General features: G+C 41.4%; 1 protein-coding gene across 1 annotated transcript in view; it reads right to left on the bottom strand.

Annotated features, from left to right (window-relative positions):
* Positions 1 to 200: 200 nt before the first annotated feature.
* Positions 201 to 21762, bottom strand: part of GALNT11 (polypeptide N-acetylgalactosaminyltransferase 11) — a gene marked incomplete at its 5' end in the record, with an annotated part of 24036 nt that continues 2474 nt past the window's right edge. Inside the window, 7 exons of the mRNA XM_009706884.1 lie at positions 201 to 436; positions 2855 to 2992; positions 10279 to 10383; positions 13754 to 13972; positions 16656 to 16808; positions 18635 to 18752; positions 21527 to 21762. The exon at positions 21527 to 21762 is cut by the window's right edge and continues 13 nt beyond it. Coding sequence (XP_009705186.1) covers positions 305 to 436; positions 2855 to 2992; positions 10279 to 10383; positions 13754 to 13972; positions 16656 to 16808; positions 18635 to 18752; positions 21527 to 21762 — 1101 coding nt within the window. The remainder of the gene's footprint in view (positions 437 to 2854; positions 2993 to 10278; positions 10384 to 13753; positions 13973 to 16655; positions 16809 to 18634; positions 18753 to 21526) is intronic.

Genomic DNA, 21762 nt, shown 5'->3' with positions numbered 1-21762 from the left:
TTACTTAAAAACAGTTCAATAATCCAGGATAATCCAAGGAACCGCTGATAAATTGCACTTCTACATGTTGTTCTGCAGTGGGGCTCCTGCTGTCACTGCTACATCTGACCAGGGACCGGTGAGCACCTGGACCTCTTCACGCACACAGCTCTTCATAGCAGAGTATTTCTAAAGGGTCCTTGCAATGGTTGTGCCGGGCGTAGCAGCTAAGGGCTCCTCGCAAAACCCTCCAGAATGACTTAAAATCACAGCTGAAGGGGAATCGGGTGTTGGCTTAACATTTCTCAGCCACATCCTCACCGTCTCAGCTCTCAAAATGCCACTGCTGAGGAAGGGACCCATCGCAGATGGCCATGGTCACGTACCCTTTGTGGCTAAGCGGATCGACCACCTTCATGCACTGCCCCACAGAGACCTGGTACAGGCGGTTGTTTTTCTAGAGGAGAGAGAAAGACAGATGGGATTGATTTATTAAAGCTTCTGTTCTACTCTGTTGTCAAACTGAAGCTGAAAGCGATGCTTAAAAGGGAGAGGATGCTCCTTCCTGACAGACGAGCCTTTCAGCGGCCTCCCTGCCACACCAGACCCACAACAGCACCATTTAAAAGCCAGAGCACAGCACACTCCGTAACCGCGTTCAGACCTCGAAACCAAGGCTCTCGCGTCCTTACAGCGACCTGGTTTGGATTTTGTTTATACCAGAGTCTCTTACCGAGGTGGAGGGGTGATCAAAACTGTTCCCCAGCACTCAGCAAAGAGGGAGCCCACAAGACTACAGCCCAGCACAGCCAGGTCCCTGCTCTGCATCGTTTTTTTTTCTTGGGGGGCTGCCAGGCAGCGCAACAGGCCTGTCCGCCACGGTGGGTCCCAGCAACGCGGGCAAGGCCAAACCCCAGTCAAGTGTGAGAAAGGAACCGATCCTTCTCTTCTGTTTTTAGCTCCAGAGATGACCCTGTCATCTCCCCCCGCTAACAGCTTGTTGCAGCTTGCTCTGGGCACTTTGGGGGTGGGAGGGGGGGCCTTTTCTGTTTGGAAAGGGCTCTCTGCACAGCCCCAGCAGCTCCCATGGGCAGCAACCTCCTGCTCTCCTGCATGGAGGGGCTGATAGGTGAGAACAGCCGCACCGGAGCTCTATGTCACTAATTACGGCCATAAGCAGATGTCCAGTGAAGCAGGAGAATGTGGCAAGAATACACAACATTCCTCCAGAACATCCCCTTCCCTCCGAGTCTTGTACAGTAACCGACAGTGCACAGTTGGCCTTTCTCTGTCCGAACGACTCACACACCTAATGTATTTTCCCCTTGCTCCCACAAGCCTTCGCTTACCTAAGGAGTCCCAGCCTGCTCATGTACTCCTCATGTGAAAGGTGCCCCACGCCTTCCATTTGCCCTGCCACCCATCTCCGAACCTCCTCCAACTCTAATTTAGCCTTTCTGAGAGGAGGCAACCAGCACGTGCAGTACGGGCAAACTACAATGGCGCGATGACATTTTTCTCCTTTGGTTCCTATTCCTTTCCTTATCAATCCTAATATTTGATTCACTTTATTTTGTTGTTCATTAACAAGCACCAATCTGACACTGTTACAGATCCACCTCCTGAACGCCCAGCGGCAATGGCCAGCTCAATGCCCATGTTTCACACGTGAAGCCCAGATTCTCCACCACCACCACAGGTATCACCTAACAGTTACGTGCATTGAATTTCAATGGCCATTCTCTCAGTCTTGTAAAATCTTTGTCCGCTAACTCAAGCTGAAGAACCCTGACATTAGTAAGCATTTCTTCACCGAAAGGGTCATTAGGGAGGTGGTGGAGTCACCATCCCTGGAGGTGTTTAAGAAAAGACTGGATGTGACACTTAGTGCCACGGTCTGGTTGACATGGTGGTGTTAGGGCAAAGGTTGGACTCGATGATCCCAGAGGTCTCTTCCAACCTAACCAATTCCATGATTCCGTGAACCTCATCAGCAACAGGATTTTTCAGTGCACTACTCCCACTACCATTTGCAGCTGTGACACTGCTGGTGCAAGTGTCAGACACACACAACCCTGGGTTCATGTGACATCCAGCCTCCGTATCTCCAAACCATCCTGGACTGCAACAGCCTTCCTTATTTGACTCCGCTTAGGAACTCGTGCTGCCCGCGAGCAGCACAGTATGAACCCAAGACAGTTTCTGCAGAGCTGTCCTGGAAGCGCAACAGGCAGTTCTGGCAGCGCTGTCCTCTTTGTTCCACGATGTTTGTACTACAGACTCACTGCCATGCCGAGGGCGTGTGAGGGGGCAGCCTCTGAGTTAACATCCAGGAGCCAAACGTCACCTGTATGCTGCACTGGCTCAGATTTGTGAAATCGGCCACTCTAGACTCCAAATGATTAATCTAATGAGATGCAGAAGCAACTGCAAAAAACCTCCTCTCTCGATCCTCCACTCTGCCCTGTGCTTCTTTGAGCACTAAGCAGAAATCCCCACATGGACTGCTCCTGTCTCCCAGTGGATTTTGTTCTCTCTGGCACATCCCTGCGAGCCACAGTGCTGCGGGTGGCTGCGACGAGCAGGAAAAAGGCTAAACGGAGCTGCAGAAACCTCCCTGTGTTGCAAAGGGCCTGCGTGTCCCAGAGCTGGGCAAAAGTCTTATTCAGGCTGAAATGCAGCCACCAAAGCCCGTGCAACTTTTGTACAGGCTCTTAGACTGTGGGCTGGGCCTACCAGAGTCCAATTGACTTGGTACATCTGAGGTTTAGCTGTAACTAAACTCAACCCCAATGTCCTGTTTGTTAGTGCTATTGTCGCTTATTGAAACGTTAAATACAAGCAATGTGCTATATATGCCAGTCATTCCACTTACTCCGAATGTCCACTGCTGTGAGCCGCCGGATCCATGGCATTTCATGAGACGAGGTGGATCGGACGAGCGAGTTTCCGAAACATCCAAGCAAAGGAGATTATTTAAAATCAGCTCATGATCTTCATTGTAAATCCAGACCTGAAAGAAAAGATAGAAAGACATCTATCCTAATGTTTCAGGGCAGGGGTCTTACATCTTTTGTTCAGCTACAGAGAAGGTACTTTAGCATCTGGATGTCAAGAAATGTGCCTTGCAAGGCTCGTTGTCTCTTTGCTGCCCTTTTCCCAGCAACTGAAACGCAGCCACAGTGCTCTATTGCCTTCCCAACACCACACAGCATCACCCCCTGCAGAGGCACTACAAGGACCGGTTATGATTCCGCCCTGTAACTAGCATTTTTAAACTTAAGCAGCCCCCTTATGTTCCTCCTGCCCAGGCAGCTCGACAAGATAACGCGACAGGCAAGCAGTGGATCTCCAAGGAGGTGACCAGCCGCTCTCTGAGCAAAGTCATTAAGCCAGGCAGTAAATCTCCTTATCCAAATACGACCTTTTCGTCATGAAGGGGAGGCTGGTGGATTGCCTCAGCTCCACAAAGGGAGCCAGCACGGGAGCCAGAGGAGGACGCTGGGTGACAGCAGGTGGCCCAAGAGCTGTGGGGAAGTAGCTTGGCAGGCACGCAAGGCCAAAAGCTATCTCCAATCTTCTTTAAAACTGCTGCACTTGTCTATAAACACATAGGAATTTATTTAACGTTGCGCTCTGGGGTCAGCTTGTAGATGCTGAATGATGAGAAACCAAAACCAGTTGTGCAGGCCCTGGTGCCAGGTAGCCTACATCAGTCCCCACACCGGTCCCAGGGTCCTGCTCCTTGCAGCTGGTGGCCTGGTGCCCAGAGATCTTTACTCAAGCAGATGATCACCAGCATCCAGGTGCTATCACAACTTTCCATACTGCTCTGCAGGGAGTGAGAAAAAGTGCTGCTTTACCATTCCCATGCTGAAACTACACACTCCATAGCTGACAGGTTCATGGCCGCCTCCGCTCCCCAGCCAAAGTGCTTTTGCTAGCTGTGCTGTGCTCAGAGGGAGACCACCCCCCTCCATTTCACACACACTTTGTTTTGGCTGAATCAATATGAAAATGTCTTGATCTGGACCTCAAGAACCTACACAATACCCCAGCAGCTCACACAGTGGTGGGAAGCAAATTCAGTCCCTCTCTGGGGCCCACCTGTATAAAGCAAGAATGCATTGGTTCACATTTGCAGCTTCAATTACATTTGGGTTCCTGAATTTACATGATATTAGAGTTTCTCTGTGATCACACTGAAAACTAACACTAAACCTTGCTTTGGAGCAAGGGATGTCTGGCACAGCCAAAGGTTTGAGGAAGCTGGACCATCAGCCTGGTCTAACAGTAGGAGCTGCTCATCTTCCCTCCCTCCTTCAGTGCCTTCAGGCCTGCAAAGACCTGGGCCAAGATCAGTCAGGTGGAGAACCTGGAGCTCCCATAACAAATAGGAGACTGATCCCTATGCCAGAAAGCAAAGAAATGAAAGAACTTTGGTGTGTGCACCTCAAAATATCCTGGGTTACATAGGGGTAGGGAAAAGGAGAAGAAAGAGTCCAGCAAAGGGCAACAAAGATGATGAGGGGACTGGAGCATCTCCCTGATGAGGAAAGGCTGAGGGAACTGGGTCTGTTCAGCCTGGAGAAGAGAAGACTGAGAGGGGATCTTATCAATGCTTGTAAATACCTTAGGGGTGGATGTCAAGAGGATGGGGCCAGACTCTTTTCAGTGGTGCCAGCGACAGGTTAAGGGGCAACGGGCACAAACTGAAACTCAGGAAGTTCCATCTGAACACGAGGAAGAACTTCTGTACTTTGAGGGTGGCAGAGCACTGGCACAGGCTGCCCAGAGAGGCTGTGGAGTCTCCTCCTCTGGAAATACTCAAAACTCGCCTGGACGTGTTCCTGTGCAACTTGCTGTAGGTGACCCTGCTTTGGCAGGGGGGTTGGACTGGATGATCTCCAGAGGTCCCTTCCAACCCTGATGATTCTGTGAAATGTATCTGAAAACTGTAACTCTGCAGTGCAGGGAAGATACTGAGACCATCTGGTTAACACCAAGTAACTGCTATTCTGAATGCACAGCAGGGTCCCTGCATTCGCACAGCACCTGGTCAGTACCTCCCACCTTCTCTGGATGTTGAGCAGGTGACAGCGTAGCTGCCCAGGTTTCTTGCTTTGCTGCCATTCCCACACCTGAGCCCAGGCTGGTGTGTACAAGGAGCATCCCTGCTCATCTGCCTGACGCTTGCCATCATCAACTCCCTTCCCCCTGACTTCGGACCATGTGAATGAGAGGCAACTGAGCCCCTCGTAACTGAACCAGAAGTACCTGTACCTACGGGCACACTGAGTTCTTCTGGTGCACTCTTCTTCCAGCTCAGTGCTGCAGTAACCATGCCCACTGTGTGACTTTTCTTTTTTCCCCACTAAGTCTGCAAGAGTTTCACACTCCGAGTATAGAATACAAAATTCCAGGAAGAAAAGTCAGACAAATAAAACAGATTATGATTTTATTTTGGTTTTTTTGTTTTGTTTTGGTTATTTTTGTCTGATGAAACTAAAAACAGCCTTCTGGAGGGAGCTGTGATGCAGGACGCTGCCTCAGTTAGCACGATTGAAAAGCATACAGCTCATTCATTATCACAGTGACTATTAGAATACAGTGAAGGTCTCCTTTGAGGATGTGCAGGTATTATGTTAAACTTTGCCCTAACCTCATGCGTTCTGTGCCTTCGAATATCCTTTTCTGCTTAAACTCTGTCATGAGAAAGCAAGCATGGCAAGATTAAAGCGGAGGAGAGAATGGAGAAATAGCAAGACTTGTCAGAAGAGTTTTATTATTAAAAGAAGAATAATGATGGAGTCAAATCCAAGCAACAGATGAAAATGCTAAGAATTGAGAGAGAAGATTGCAGTGATACAAGGAGAAGACCTGACAATTGTTAAGAGGGACCGAAAAATTGTGTTCCCTCAATAGTTTATGGAAAAGCAGCAAGCAGACTTAACTTGCACATCCTCACACTCACTCTAGACATATGTTGTATCAGAAAGGCAAACTAACAGCCATGATCTAGAGGTTAGGGAGAAAGATCTTACAGAACTGCACACGTGAGCACATCCTTCTACACTCTGACTCTGGAATAGTTCGTAAAGTATGTATTCTTAGATTTATGAAGTGCTACAAGAGTGTCAACAGAGCTTTTCTGAAATTCCCTGCTCAAATCAGTTATCTTTTAAAGGCCCAGAACACAGATGCATATGCTTAGACACCTTAGCACTATCCCCAGCTGGAATGGCAACAGTTACATTTTTAAAGCTTAATATATTGCTAAGTAAGAGAAAGGTTAAATTATTGAAATGAAGTAAACACACAGAGGAGAGCTTATAACAACACAGAAAGTAAAGCCTAAAAGTCAACCTGGCGTATTTGAAAACAAACAGTAGAAAAAAAATCCACATAATTCAGTGGACTTTAAGAGGAGATTTTTTTGGAAAAGGAACTTGGCTTTGAGTATTTAGGTCAGGAAGAAGGCAAGCACGCATTAGGTACATGACAAACCCAATCTTCTTTTATCTGTTAGATCACAAACACTCCCACTAGTTAGTCCTGTGTGGGCCATTGTGTTTCACTCCAAAACCTTCCCTTTTAGTGTTCCTTGATGCTTCTCTTCCAAGTTTGTCAGTAACTACTTCTACTCCTCCTCTTTTAGGGCAGTATCTAGCCCAAAGCCTGCTTCAGCATCCTTGTCTCCTAATCGCCACCTGATTAAGCTTGGCATGGTGGTTTTGGGTAGAATCTACACCAGTTTCTTACTTCCACTTTTCAGACACCTCCAGTCTTTCATGATGATCTATGAATGCGCTTAAATATTTTCTATCCTCCTCCAGCACCGAAGTTTTTGTGGTGTCCACTACCTTGTGCATTCTCAGTTCTTGTCTCCAGAAACAGGTCAGACACACTACTGAATTTCAGGAGTGTGTTTACTTTGGCAATCTTGGCAGTTCCTTCACATGATCACTCTTCAACTACAGAATTTCTTATTCCATGTTAGTCGCCTGTTTGCAAAATTCACAATCAATTCTTCTGCTTTATCTGTTACTTCAGACCTCTCTGCACTGACCTTCATTCTGGAAGATCCTGTCACCTCTTCTACTTGTGCTATTTCTAACTATAAAATTTTCATCGCTTATCCTAAATTTGGGTTCAGTTCCCAGTATTATCCCAGACTCTTTCAGTTACAGTTAACGAAACGTCCTAGTTTTCATTATAACTCATAAAGACATAAATTTTTAAAATACTTTCTAGATGCTTCACCTTTGTGAGAACCACTTTCCTTATTGCTTTTTCTTTCTACAGCAAAAAGATGAACTGAATGTTACTGTCATGTCAAGTCCTAGGATAGTCCATAGGATAGTTTGATGTGCTTGAGTAATTTTTAACTTTACTTAATGATGATCATTTAAGTCAACTTCAATTAAAAGTATTATCTGTAACAGTGATACAACTGCAAGTTACATAGTATCTGTTTTTTCTTTTAAATCAAGGAGTTAAGTGAGAACTTGAAATTTCTTAGCAGCTATAAACGGTAGAGAAAACAAAGTAAGCATAAACTAAAGGCAAGACAAACTTGCTCGTAAGGCCAGCCTCATGACTTCAGTGAGTCTGGTTTCCCCACACACTCGCTTTTCAAGGTCAGCTCTCACATGCATGAATTGTCAATATTACATAGAAGACCATTTTCCAGTCAAAAGATTACACAGAAGATAGTTTTCCAACCAAAAGAACTGCAATCAAGGAGTCTTAAGGGAGTCCAGTTTTGCTTTCCCAGCCCTCTGCATGTTTTCCCAGGTAACTGCACCTTGCTCCTTCAACTTACTGAGCAGTAGCACATATTTTCAAGGGAGGGTGTTATCTATTGACAGAGCAAAAGTAGCCCAGAAAGAGATAAAGTGATAACTTATTCCTGTTCCTCAGGGAAAAAACAGCTGGCATCAAATGAAATCAGCACCAAGTGGAATCAAATTATTTCCACAGAAAGCACAGCTAAGCTGTGGTACTCACTGCCACAGGATGCCGAGAGCTTACATGAGGTCAAAATACAATTAGACACTCATGAAAAAGCAAAAATTCTACAAAAATACCATATTTGGCTCAGAAAAAACACTAAACAAAGTCACAAAAATACTGCTTACAAAGTGCAGATTGTCATCTTCCAGAATAACTGTCTGCACTGAATGTATTAAGCAACACACGCTTAACTTGCTGCCAGTGGGCACGCATGGGACAGGACAGCTGGGTACCTGGCATTTTACCCGACCCAACACAGGCTTTCTTATTAAGACAAAGCCATAAAACAGATGGTTCTAGAACAAAAATCAGCTGAAAATGCCAACGAGTCAAGAGTTACCAGAAATGACAGTTAAAAGCTTCCAACACTCAGGAAATTTCTTCCTATTTTTATAAGCAGAAGCTGTTAAATAAGTGTCATCTTTCTCAACATTATTGTCACATATCTCTAGCAAGATTGTTCAAGAGGATATGAAAGAAACCTCGCTGAATGCATTCCTAGGATTTATTAGGAGAAGAAAATAAGTCTAATGGCAGAAAAACATAGTGTTGGTTAATATACTTGGTTGGAGAACAAAATCACTGTGAAAGAAGATAGCACAGCCTTTTTTTTTTTTATGAGAACTAATTGCTTAAATTTACCACTAGTAAACTAGATTCATGAGAAAAGAAGCGAAAGATCAAAAATCAGAGCACTAATTTGTCATTCTCAAAGATCAAAAATCAGAGCACTAATTTGTCATTCTCAACACCAAAAGGCTAACTGAAGTTTCTGTCTCCAGGAGAAAAATCAGAAAAAGGTTTTGATAAGGAAAAATAACAGACTTGCCCCTCCAGCCATGTGGCAGTTCACTATTAACAATATCGCAGGAAGAAGAAGGGAAACAATAACTGCAAAGACCCATCTGTTCTTACTGCGGACATCATCCACAGGCAGTCAATTTTGCTTTCTCACTCACAGGCTCAATGGCTCAGAAAGCAGCGTAGCACCGTTGGCACTGTAAATATACAATCACTGGTGCCAATCAGTTACTATTACATTTACATAGTCTTTACATTTACAAGACTCACTGACTTTCTTACAATTAATGGAAGAGATCATAGGAAAACCTTCATTCCCATTCTAGCTTAAATTCATCCACCTTTAACACAAGGACCTACAATTTGGTCATAACGATGATTACTCAGTACTCCTGAGGCAAAGTGCAGGTAGGTACTGCTTGGTCCTCAGTGGCAGTTGGAGACCGTGTGTGTAGAGCCAACCACACTTACCCAGACACTGGCTAACACCCCTCTCACTGTCTTTGTCACATTCAACCGGTGAGGCCACAGGCAGGAGAGGCAGAAAGTCCCATTAGTTGACAAAGCACACAAATTTTTGTTTGGGACTATCACAAATCATCCTGCTTCTGCTGCAGTTTCCATATCCTGAAAACTACTGCCCATTTCATAAAGTATCAACCCACCTTCGGTAAAGCTATGCTGCATTACATCCCATGCTCCATTTATTTTGAGTCTTTGATTACTTTTCTCTTTAGATGCAATCTAGTTTTTAGACTTGGGTCCCATGGGCTCCTAAATAATAATGTTCTCAATGTAGCTCTTAGCTAGGTAAAAGTCTTTACGGCATTAGGTGAAGATCTCTCTACCCTGGAGATTGTTTATCCAAGTCCTGAATTTCTGTTGCCTGAAAGAATAGAAGTGGAATAGCAAAGGCTTCATGTAGTAATATAAAAGCTCTCATTAGAATTTCAAATCCATCCCCACTTAATCCCCAGATCAGGAATTCACCTGTAGCCAAAAAATTTTCTACATTCCTTAGAATCCCTTCTATTTAACAATAACAACAAATCATTCATTCACCCCAAACTACAGCCACTCTAGCAGCAGAGGACTTGTTGTAAAGTATACAAAGAACAGCAGGGCAGGAAAAGGCTGCCTTAAATCCCAGCATGAGGAACTGACTGAAAGAGCTTCTACAAATTCTGAAGTGTCAATCAGTGAATTATGAACCCATCAGAAGCCACTTAAGGAGATGGTCTTCAGCCACATACAGAGATTCATGCCATAAAGATAGGAGATTATAATATCCAACACTCAGCATTAGTAGGTACAGAGCAGTAAGCTCCACAGTCTCCTTGGCCAGCCTTGTGGTTTGAACAATACTCTGAAATCAGCCTGCTTGCTGACGAGATGCTATACTCGGGCATTTTGCCAGCAGGAAAACCTATTAGCAATTTCTAAGATGTGAATCACTATTCAATATAATTAGGAATATCATACCTGGTTTTGATCGTTGTAGTCACATTCCCGAACCACTACCAGGCCTCCTTTCTGACTTGGGTGGCCCTGGGCAACCAGGCATTTGTTGGTTTGAAGGTGATACAACTATGAAAGGAAAACAGTTTGATGGACAGAGTAAACAACAAACATCACACACTAAAGGGAACATACGGTAATGCTTTGGAAACCCTAGATAATCAGTGTGGTCACAAAAAAAAAGAAAAACCCTCGTAATAAAAATAAAACCCTTTCTTCCTTTTTGTTTTTCAGATAACTTAGAGAAAAATAGCATTAAATAGTTCCTTTTTGCTTTCTAATTACATCAAGATTTCCCTCTTTATGGTACAAGCGCGGTACACACAACCTGGCTCAGCACATGCTGGCCATAGTCTGTTAAGTTGCTTTCCCCTCTTCACTCTCCATGAAAGTCTCAGGTCCCAGATACTCACTAGCTCAGGAATATCGACTGTACTGTATAAACCACATTTTACTACAGTTTAGCTTAAGTCTCTCCTATAGCCTCTCTTCAAGAAGCAGGACCGCCTCTTTGAGAAAGGAGAAGGAATTACTTAAATACAAGCAACTTCAGAGACTTAAGCTGTTTGCAAATTGATTTTCAAGAGCATTTAGGTAACTGAAAAGCCATAGTTATCAGCTATGTTATTTTAATCACAGATCATGGAAGAAGAGAAAATTTTACAAACACTCAAATGCTCATTCCAATTCAAATGTGCTACCTAGTCTGATTTGCAGTCATGTTGTATCAGAGGACTAGATTCAGGTCAGGAGCCTGTCCTGTGATGCAAAACTGTAAGCATCTACCATCAAAGCAAACAAGGAGGTTCTCAGCAAGTTAGCAATCTCTCTCCTGGTTTCAGCAGTGATGCCCACCCTAAAAGTCATCCAAGATGTTTTCTGCAGAGTATGAATGTCAGGCTGTCCTATTCCAACGGTCAAGAATCATTAAGATCTTGATGTATCCCCCACAGAGTTAATCAGCGAGACAAAACATCTCGACTTTGGCTTTAAATTATACACATGCCCTGAATTAACTGGTGCCCAGCAGAAGACTTCTTTTCAGCCCGATTATTTTTCTTCCCCCGATGTGGTGGGGATCAGGCTATTCAGGCAGCAATCACTGCCTGCACACTGAGAACTGCACCGCACGTAGCCAAGGGTACAAAGGAGAAAGGCAATTGTTCTAGCAATGGCCGCAGCTCTGCCATTTTCTTCCCGGCAGCAGGGAGCCTCACCCTCTACCAAGTGCACGGGAATGCCTTTGACAGTCACCGAGTGTGTGCATGTGTGGGAGATGGCAGGGCCTCAAATCTGGCATCCACATCAAAAATAATTATTTCCAATCTGGAGCTGAATGTAGAGGCAAAAAAGGATTTGCTGTCCTGAACTCAAGGCCAGGCTGATTAATTAGCTAGCTGTACTTTAATATGAAGACATACATAGCTGTCTCAGCATTTGTATCGATTCTACAGATTTTCGGAAACCAAAAGACACTTCCAGTAATAAAAAGAACGAACCGTTCCATCACATGAGAGCAAAAATTAGCGCAAATACCAAATAATATTCTTCACTATACACCATTTCTGGAAATAGCTGTCCCAAGGCACATCAACAGACTCCTCAAGTGCACCATGTTTCTTTTTTCCCTACACACATCTGAAACAAATTACACAAAACCTTCTAAGTAACATTTCCTCACACCCCAGAGACCTCTAGGACAGATCTCATTTTCATCATTCCTCACTCAACAGAAGGCTTTCAAACCATACAGCTACATGAGTTTTATACGATTTTTGTCCTTGGTTTTATTGGCCATGATGATCAGCATTTGATAATACTGTTAAGAACTGTCACAATTTGTGATCATTACAGTTCTTCCCAGCTGTCAAACCAGCACTTATCTCTGGCCCAATTAGTTTTTGAGAATAAGCTGGGATTTGGAGTGATTCATCCTGAATCCTAAAGAGTTTGGCACACAGTGGTGACATTGGCTGATCGTTCTGTTCCTTGGAGGCATCTGGAAATAGTTTATACAATCATCACAGCCAAATCTGACTCTCTCATACAATGCTGGGTATAATTCTTGAACCCTGTAGAACCAAGCCAAGGAACTGCACTTTTTTGTGTCTTATCTCCCCCTTCTTAAGGGTGCACAAAGTTTTTCCTCCAAATTAAACCATGGAAAATTATTGCTAGGAAGATTTCTCCTTAAGTGCTGTTGAGGGATTCAGATCCCTGAAGTAGCCTCTCCCACATCAGCAATTCCTTAGTTAAACTTCTGTCTGAATGAATGCAGAAGGCTATTAAATTTAGGTGGGGGGGAAGTCTGACTAGGGGAATAACAGCATTTAACAACTAGGGGAATCAGCTCATTGTATCAGTTTTATTCAGGGAAACTACGCATGTTTGCCCTAATAAATAACTTCACAGCTTGGTTGGGATGCTTTTATAAAAATACTGCACAAACTGAGGATTCCCAGATAGCTGATTCCAAGGAAAAAATTTATTGACGTCAATGGGTTTTGCAGGAACTCAGGTCCTCCAGGCTCAATCTTCTCGCAGGACCAGCAACTGTTAACAGCTGCTATAGCCTGTGTCACCTCGTGGAGAGAGCTACATTGCTATTTAATGCCTCCGATTATTGAGCTAGAAGGGAATCTGCTAACCATAATCTATGTGCATGTGAAATAATTTATTCAAAGGTCTTCTCTTTCACAGAGAAGGCCTTGAGAAAGTTGTCTTGAGTTTGAAGTTATCCATTATTTTGGGGAAGTGTAAAAAGCACACATCAGGTGAATTTGGCACTGGAGAGAACAGATGCGCCTGTATGCTGGCTTTGCCTACGTACAAACCCATAAACATAAGTGTCAGAGCTAGGGCATGAATTTAATCATGATTTCCTTCATAAATACACATTAAAAAATTATCTCCTCACTTCTACTTTGAAGAAAGAGAGAGCAAAACTCATTTTTTGTTCATTATCTAACAGTCAAAACTAGAGAAGCCATCAGTCTCAGATGCAAATGTTCACCTTTGCAGAAAATTATCTAGTAAAAGCAGTAAGTTCAGAAACTAATTACATTGTACTCTTATCATAAACCAACAGAGCATGAATATTTGAGGCCAAATTTCTCTCTATCCAAATCCATCTTCAGAACCAACAGCCATGAAAGTGCATTCTAAAGACATCAAAACTTCGTAACTCAAAGCTTTGAGGTAAGAAACCTCATCGAATAGTATCTAGTCTGAAGATGATCTGAAATATAGATCCAAGTGAAACTGATTTGCCTTTGTCTAAAGACACAAATTCTCTTATTTTCAAGACAGCTGTTGCAAAACTAAAACTCCATGCTCATGGAAACAGACTATTTTTCTTGTATTTAAGTAAATCTTTCAGAAAGAACCTGAAAATAATTAAGAAAACAGAATTCTATATTTTTATGAAAGTTTATCTTACCCTTCCACGCTGGATTATTTTCGGTCGTTTCTGTGCTCTATTAATAAAAACTGGCTGCGGAGCTTTGGCATTGGGACCAGATATTTGCATCTCCGGATAGATATTATCTAAATACCACTTAAATGACTTGCAGTTCAATCTTTTTCTCAATTCTACACGGTCGGTAATATTTCCATAGTTCCTCATCCTTAGCTCAGGTCTCAAAGCAAAATACTGCTCCTGTATTTAAGAGAAATAGGTTGGGGACAAGGAGAGAATAATTTCAGATTACTTTTTCCTGTTTGCAGAACTCCTAAAGTTTCATTTCATTTTGCTAGTGCTTTCACCCATTAAGTTGGAAACTGGCATTAGGAAATTCCAGTGTTTAGGTTGTCACAGGAGGTGAGATTTATCTTCCCTAACTCTGAGGTAATCTTTCTAGACTGCTTTTTTTGACGAGACAGTTCTTGGGAATGAATCTACTGACCTTTTTTAGATGCTAATTTGAGAAGGAAACAAATCAACCCTACACTCTATTGAAAATAAAGGCATCCTAGAGTCATGCAGTCAGAAACAAGATGTGTACATCATCGTCATCCTCATCTGGTGGATTTCTTTAAATTGGTTTGATTGTCCAATTTTTTTCACTGTTGTGGGATTCAAGTGCATTTTGTCTTCCACAGTTTCCAGCCTTCCAACTTTACAAGTTACCATGGCAAAAAAAAAAAATCCACATCTGAATAGACCTATAGATGGGACTATCTTGTGATGTTCAGTGGGACCATGCATTTATTCAGATGAAGAATCAGAACTGCCACCTGGGCTTTCTGTGAAGCCCAGTTTTTCCCGTTCATCTGTATCATCTCCAGAAAAGCTCCCACAATATTATTTTTTCATATTCTAATTTATGATTATACTTGGAATTGTACCTGGTTAGGCAAGGATGGATTAAGATTCCAGTTCAATCTTATGAGCTGTTCAACTCTAACACAGAGACAATGGGGACAAACAGGAATTCACGAAGGTACAATGTGGCAGGAATACTATTACAAGGGGATTCGTCTTCTAGTTTTGGTAGAGTCTTTAATTCCATCTAGATTTACAGAGCTCATAGAAAAGGTATTGTACTTGCACATTAACTCATTTACTAGATATTATTTAGAAATCAATTTTCAGGGCACTAAGCTATGGTATTTTGTTGCATTAATCTCTAGTAAACATCTGGAATTTACTTACTATAATGTGGTTCTGACAGTTTTCAATTACCTACTGCTATCTCTAATATTCAGATGACAGGCAGCGTCATCTCAAGACAAATTACACATCTGTCCTTATCAAGATCTCTGAGCATTTGGATGCGCTTGATGTATCACTGTTATTTTTATAGCAGAGGAAAGGGAAGCATTAAGTACATTGGACTGTCGGGACAACTCTGAGGAAGTTTGGAGATACATTGGACATCACTATCAGAAACGGGTCTGCTTCAGAAAAGTAGCTCTGCTATTCAATTGCCTCTTTCCCAGTTAAAGTTCAAATTTTAGTATCCTACATTTTCTGCATTATTTATTTCCATCGTATACATGAACTTACTTCTTTTACATTTTGCTCGATAGTTATGAAAATTTTGCTGTTTCCCTTCCATTATGCAATTCTATTTATTAAATACTGATATTTGCTCTTTGCTGCAAAACAGGTCCTTTAAGTCTTATCTTTGTACTATTCATCATACAAACACTTCAGTAAATTATACTGGTCCTAAATATTTGCATTACACTTATTAAAAAAAAAAAAGCATTTCTAGGCTTGCCTTCCATACATAAATCTGTCATAATGACAGTCTCTGGCAACTATCAGAGAATTAGATTAGAAACAGCTGGAAACGTTCAGGAGACAAATCTGTGATAAGAGATTGCTAGAATCAGCAGTTTAAGTCATTGCTGGACAAAGCAGTATTAGCTGCAAATTATAACAAAGAATCAATTCCAAGCTTCAGAGAAAGCCATCATTAATCACAAAACAACTGTACCCAGACACCAATAAAAGGGAAAGTGATAGATCAAATCTACCAAAGCATTACGGAGATGGAGATAAAAATTAATGACCCCTAATAGATTCCTCAAACTGACTGAACATCAAGATAAAGGATGGGGTTTGAAACATAAATCTCTAAAGAATATAAAGTGAATAAAATATGTCTTGTATAGAAATTGTAGGGATCACAGGAGCTGGCCACACAGCAAATCCTATGGTCTCACAAGGCAAAATGTCCTCAAGTATAACAGAGATGAGGGCTTCACAAAAACCCGATCTACATTCAAAAGCATCAGTACCAAGATCTGAAGACAAGGAATGAATACGCTTGCCCTTGATTCCAGAAGTCAATCCTGATTGATCTTCCAGGGCAAGACAGACTGAGAACCAGACTGCTAATGAGAACAGAAAGCAAACAACCAGCCAACAAAATCCTTGTCTCAACAACATGGAAACTGCCTGAAGGCATATAGCAGTATATGGCTGCCACGTAATACTGATTTGGACACAAAGCAATGCAGAGCTTACAAGAACTCATTCATCATCTCTTACTTCATTAAAAAGGCATAAAATTGAAACTCCTGCAGGCAGAAGCAGTAACAAGGAGGAGACTAGAGCACTCAAAACCCAAATGACAATCCTACAGAATTTAGGAATTCTATCAAAATTAACATTAGGAAATCAGACTATAGAAAAAAAATCATAGAATCATAGAATCATCATGGTTGGAAGAGACCTCAAGATCATCAAGTCCAACCGTATACCTGATGCTACCATGCCCACTAAGAAGGCCCCATTAGAGGTGCTAACAGACCCCACTGTGATACAGTCCTTTTGACAAACAAGCCAGTTAATAAATAACCTTCTCTCATGACCTAGAATTGTCTCTTACCTTATATTCATCCATCCACACATGTGCCAGCCTCAGTGAGTTATGAGCCATAGTGTCCTGTCCCCCCGGTGAGCCATAGGGACGCCTTTTACGGAAAATGTGTCCCACTCTGGAGCAGGGGATGATCAGAAGTCTACCACCACACATCCAGATCTGTCCATACAGAAGCAGAACATGCCTCATTGTATGTATGCTGACAAGGCTCACTACCTCCTCCCCTGCTTCAAGGGATACTTAGGTAGGTTTATACATTATGACAGGATTAGGTGTCAGCAATGTTGTCCTGCATGTCATGCTTTCTGACAAATCAAATAGATCTTTGGGTTAGGAAAGACTATTTTTGCCATTACACTTTCCACATAACATGTCATGGCTTTCAAGAAACAAACAGAAAATTTTCTGAAATCTTTTGCTCTAATGACCTATTAGAAAACATTGAAATATATGGGCTGGGATTCAACTTGCAGATTAAGATATCTGAATTTATTTACCTACATGAGAATTACATGTCCACACTTCCATGAGAGATAATGAAGATCAGTCAATATCATCAAGGGAGCCTGGAGAGCTTTTCAACCAGCTATAAGCACCTATTTTACACAGGTGTTTGCTTCTGTTAGTATATGGGAACTCAGAAATACCATTCACATTCAGATGCTACAGTGAGGTGCCTTAATCCAGCTCCATTGCACCTCAGATCTAGATTTCATTTACACTCTACTTGCATTTATTTTTTTCAATTTCTTTTTAAACTTCAGCTTCCAGCAAATTATCACTATTGGCCCTTTGTTGGACTAACGCATTCTCTGATCTATGAAAAATCATCTCATGTTAGCAGTTTATAATCAAGTCATTTTAAATCTCCTTCTGGATAAAAGAAAGACTAAAACTTCTTTACAACTCTCCTCCTGGGAGATGGGGCTTCCAGACGTTATAAAGCTCTCTGAACTTACTCCAATTTTTCAAAGCCCTTTTTATTGAAACAGTGTATTATACAGTAACATCAATAATTTCCTCACACTCTATACACTTCTACTCAGATATCTAATAATTATGGTTTGTACTAAAAACTTGAAAGATTTTATTTATTCAGAACACACCCCTTTAAAGTCACTCAAATTTATGAAATGCCAGTTCTTATTTTCGAGCTCTAATCTTGATTTCTCTAATGACTCAATGTGACAGATTCCTTTAAAATTTTGGGGGTTGTGTGTTTGGTTTTGGTTTGGTTTTTTTTTAATGTTAACTTCACTTTTTAATCCCCTTTTCATATTTGGCATGATGGCATATCTTGTCAAACCTATTGATGAATCCACTTTTTGTAAAGTGAAGAGGTAAGCATGACACTGGGCACAAAAAAAAAATCGTTTTTCTTTCAGTGGAGCGATAGGGAAGATGAGATAAAATGTACGAAGCACAATGAAGAATCACTTTCGAATCTCCCGATTACAACTTTCTCTTTATTTTTCCAACCAAGCTGACTCCTCTACATGACTCTTAATTTAACTACTGAAAAATTTACATTTCCAGGCCCTCAAAAAGGAGGCTGAAGTGTCTGAAAAGCCCCATACATGTCTAAGGAAATATAATAAGCTTACTTATTATCAATATTGCTGTGAGCTATGTATCTTTTTAACCAACTTGTGAAATTCATTAGACATTACTTATGAAGTCATTTCAGAAATTTGCATAATTATTCTTTTCTTATGCTTCTCTATAGGTATTATAAAAAGCTCCACCAAACAAAGAAAAAGCCACAAATATTTAACTACAGAGCTCAAGATTAAACTTCCCACAAAAACTGAACTTGAAGATTATTGTAAGGGCAGTTACTGTGCACTGAAGGCATCCTTCCCAGGGAAAAAAGTGCCAATTTATGTGCGCAAGTAGTTATTCCAGTGCTAAAGAAACTATATATAGGGAAGAGTAGTTGTCAGACACCGAGGTTCACACTCCAATACACATAAAAGCTAGATTACCCGAAAAGATATTTCCAGATTTTCTCCTCCCCAGATGTCCATGCCACTATCATACTGTCCGAGCTCATTAAAGTACTCTCGATCCATGGCAAACAGGCCTCCAGCCATAGTAGGTGACCTAAAAAGGAACATTGAAAGAAGTTCATTTTCTTTAAAAAAAAAAAAACCCTAGTAATTTTATCTGAATCTGCCAGTTCCAAAGTTTAAATTTAGACCTACATAATACAATTTAAATCCTGCAGACACTAGAAATCATCAGATCACACTTCCAGTCTCAAAACATTTTCAAAAGCAGATCTGTAAGTGGTATGTGTGGTCTTTCATTATTCCAATACCTATAAACCATACTTCTTTGTATAGTAAACTTGAGGAAAAGGGATAGGACAGAGAAAGAGGAACAAAGCGGATGCTTCTCTACCAAAAAAAGTTAAAAAGTAAAAAACTTGTGCAAGTTTGGAGTCAATCAAGTTGAAACTTGCCTTTAACTAGCTCTGTCTTTACCAGAAACTATTTTCCCTACAGTTACAAACAGATACACTTGCACACAATAATGTATTCGTCCCCCTCTTACAGGGGCAAATTATACAGACCAGGCTTGACTGAACTGCAGAAAGAGTAGAAGCCAGAGTACACATTACTTTCCTGTACTAAATTAGATCAAGAAACAAGGTCCAAATTTAAATTATACAAGCTAGGAGGCTGCTAAAAGAAATGCTACTCTGCTCCTTGATAGAATTTAAATACCAGGAGCAGTGTTGTTTCATCACTGATGCAACAATTAGTTTACTGGTAAGTTATGTACAGTTTGTATATTTGCATAGATGTTTTCTTTGTCATTTCCCAGTTTTTCACTTTGCCTGTATGTTGCTAAAATGGTGCTCTATTTTGTAAAAATCTGTATATGATCCCCATTGTACAGTCTGTAGATTGAATTGCCACTGTATCACAAAGTTGTAATATGTGGATGCCCTAGAATAGTTTAAAAAAAGACAATAAAAACACTACATAAACATATGATGTGATAGCTGGAACATACAATGGGCTGGGGACAGGCTTTTTCTCATTCTTGTTGATAAAAACCTGTGATGAAACCAAGTCAAAGTCTGGATTTCCTTGCTTGTCCTCACACAATTTTCTACTACAGTTTCCATCACTTTAAAACCTAGGTTGAAAGTTTGCTCTCAATTTTTCCATCCCTGACACTGAAATAGTTCATTATGAAGGTCTCTAAAACATACAATGCAAGACTTTCCATTTGATGGAAAACCATATTCAAAGGTTAAATAGCAATCTAGTTTCTTTTTCAAAGCAGGCAGAGACCTCTAAGTAGGAAAGGTCACTTCCATACTCAGAAAACACAATCTTTTTAGATTATTAGACTCTCTTTAACTATAAAGTTCTGTGCCTTTTCCATGGGAGTTTTGCCTAAATGTGACTTGAACGAATGCAACAACAGTGTTGAACACAGCGAGAACTAACCTTCAGGCATTCCCCAGATTAACTGTGAGAACAGTTCTCAACAGAATAAGGATTTTAAGACTTTCTATGTTGGTTCCCCATTCAGATTTTCCTAGTCCGTCCTTTCCCTTCTAGTTTCAGCCACAGTGGTACTTTCCAAACAAGTCAGTCAAACTGTTAAGTAACTTCAGAAGTTTCCTGGCTTCTCACACCAAATCTTGCGATGGGTAGACATGGAAAGACTAACTGCAGAGCTGTCAGACGACAGCAGAGAACCTTGTGTTGGAGCTGCTTGCGTCAGCCTGAAATGCTCTTCATTTAGAGTCCAAGAAAAGAGAACGAAAGAGAGATGAGACCATCCAATTTCTGATTCACTTTCTAAATCTTATGAAAGTACCACATTATCTGCAAGGAGTCAGTCTGTAAAAAAGGTAAAGTTCTTCTGCCTTACAAACCTGAGTTCTGTACTGAGATGGATACCTGCAACTAGAAAAAGCACAATCAGCTTCTTGCCATTGCTCTACCAACACTGGCACTTATGAAGGGATTCACGCTGGGACAGCTTCTATTCTCATGTCTGAACCCTATGTGTCTGCTACTAAAAAAAGGTGTCTACTGGCATCATTTTATAAAAGTTACATGTCCAGTAGGAACCAGATATTGTCAATCCTGTACAGTCAAGACAGCCATCGATGGCTGAAAGATTAAGGAAGGTAACTTTCAAGTCCTAGTGTTAAGATTTAGCAAGACTTTGGTTTCAGAATGACTCAAAACACCACAAAAACAATACAGACAGGCTTCCAACAGACAGTTTTAGGCATTTGCTACATTGCAAAAAAGAAATCTAAAGCAAAAAAATTATGTTGACACAGAAAATTATCATATGCTCTGATGTTCTCTCCCATCAGCTAAGAGACCACCTTCCTGTTACCACAAAAACATATTTTCCCAGTCTAGCAATTCTTTAGCATTTCATCACAGAAATTATAGAGCCTATATTAGCAGGATATGCTGGCTATTACTAGCACAAAGATAGTTATCAAAATCATCGTTAAGCCAAACACGTCAACAGACTGGAAACAAACATCAATGCATAGCTCAAAAGTGAAATTATTGGACAGATTTAATACAGAATAGCATAAGTTCCTCAGGACTTTTGTCTTTAGCAAAAGCTGCCGTTGTATAAGCATTTTCTAGAAGTATGCTTTCTTGACCTAATAAGACAGATATATCTAATTTGTGATTAAATGTGAGAAATTAAACTGAAATAGGTAATAGTAACCAAAACTATTTCTAAAAACAAGTCAGGTATTTGACAGGTTAGGCATCTCCTTCTAAAACTGCACACCCAGATAAGACTCCATAATGCTTAAGAAGTGCTTCTGATCATCCATATGTTACACAGAGCTTCACACCACGTAGGAGGAACCTTACTTGATCGGAGCAGTGGCTCCCTCGGGTCCTTCCAGTTCTGACAAAGGAACAAGATCCCACTTAAAGTGCAGGCCCCAGTTAAACCCTCCACGCACAACCGGGGAAGAACTGTAGGTAAGCGTGTCAGCACTGATTATGTCAATCACAGGGCACACCACAGTCCTGCGATCTTCACTGATGGGAGTCAGCAGAGGTTGTAACCACATCTCGTTCACCTCACAGTGACTGTCCAGGAA

This window comes from Cariama cristata, unplaced genomic scaffold, assembly GCF_000690535.1.
Source record: "Cariama cristata isolate BGI_N322 unplaced genomic scaffold, ASM69053v1 scaffold9930, whole genome shotgun sequence".
In the NCBI taxonomy this organism is placed as follows: Eukaryota; Metazoa; Chordata; class Aves; order Cariamiformes; family Cariamidae; genus Cariama; species Cariama cristata.
Note: the sequence above shows the minus strand (reverse complement) of the source record. Positions and strands in the feature narration are given on the sequence as shown.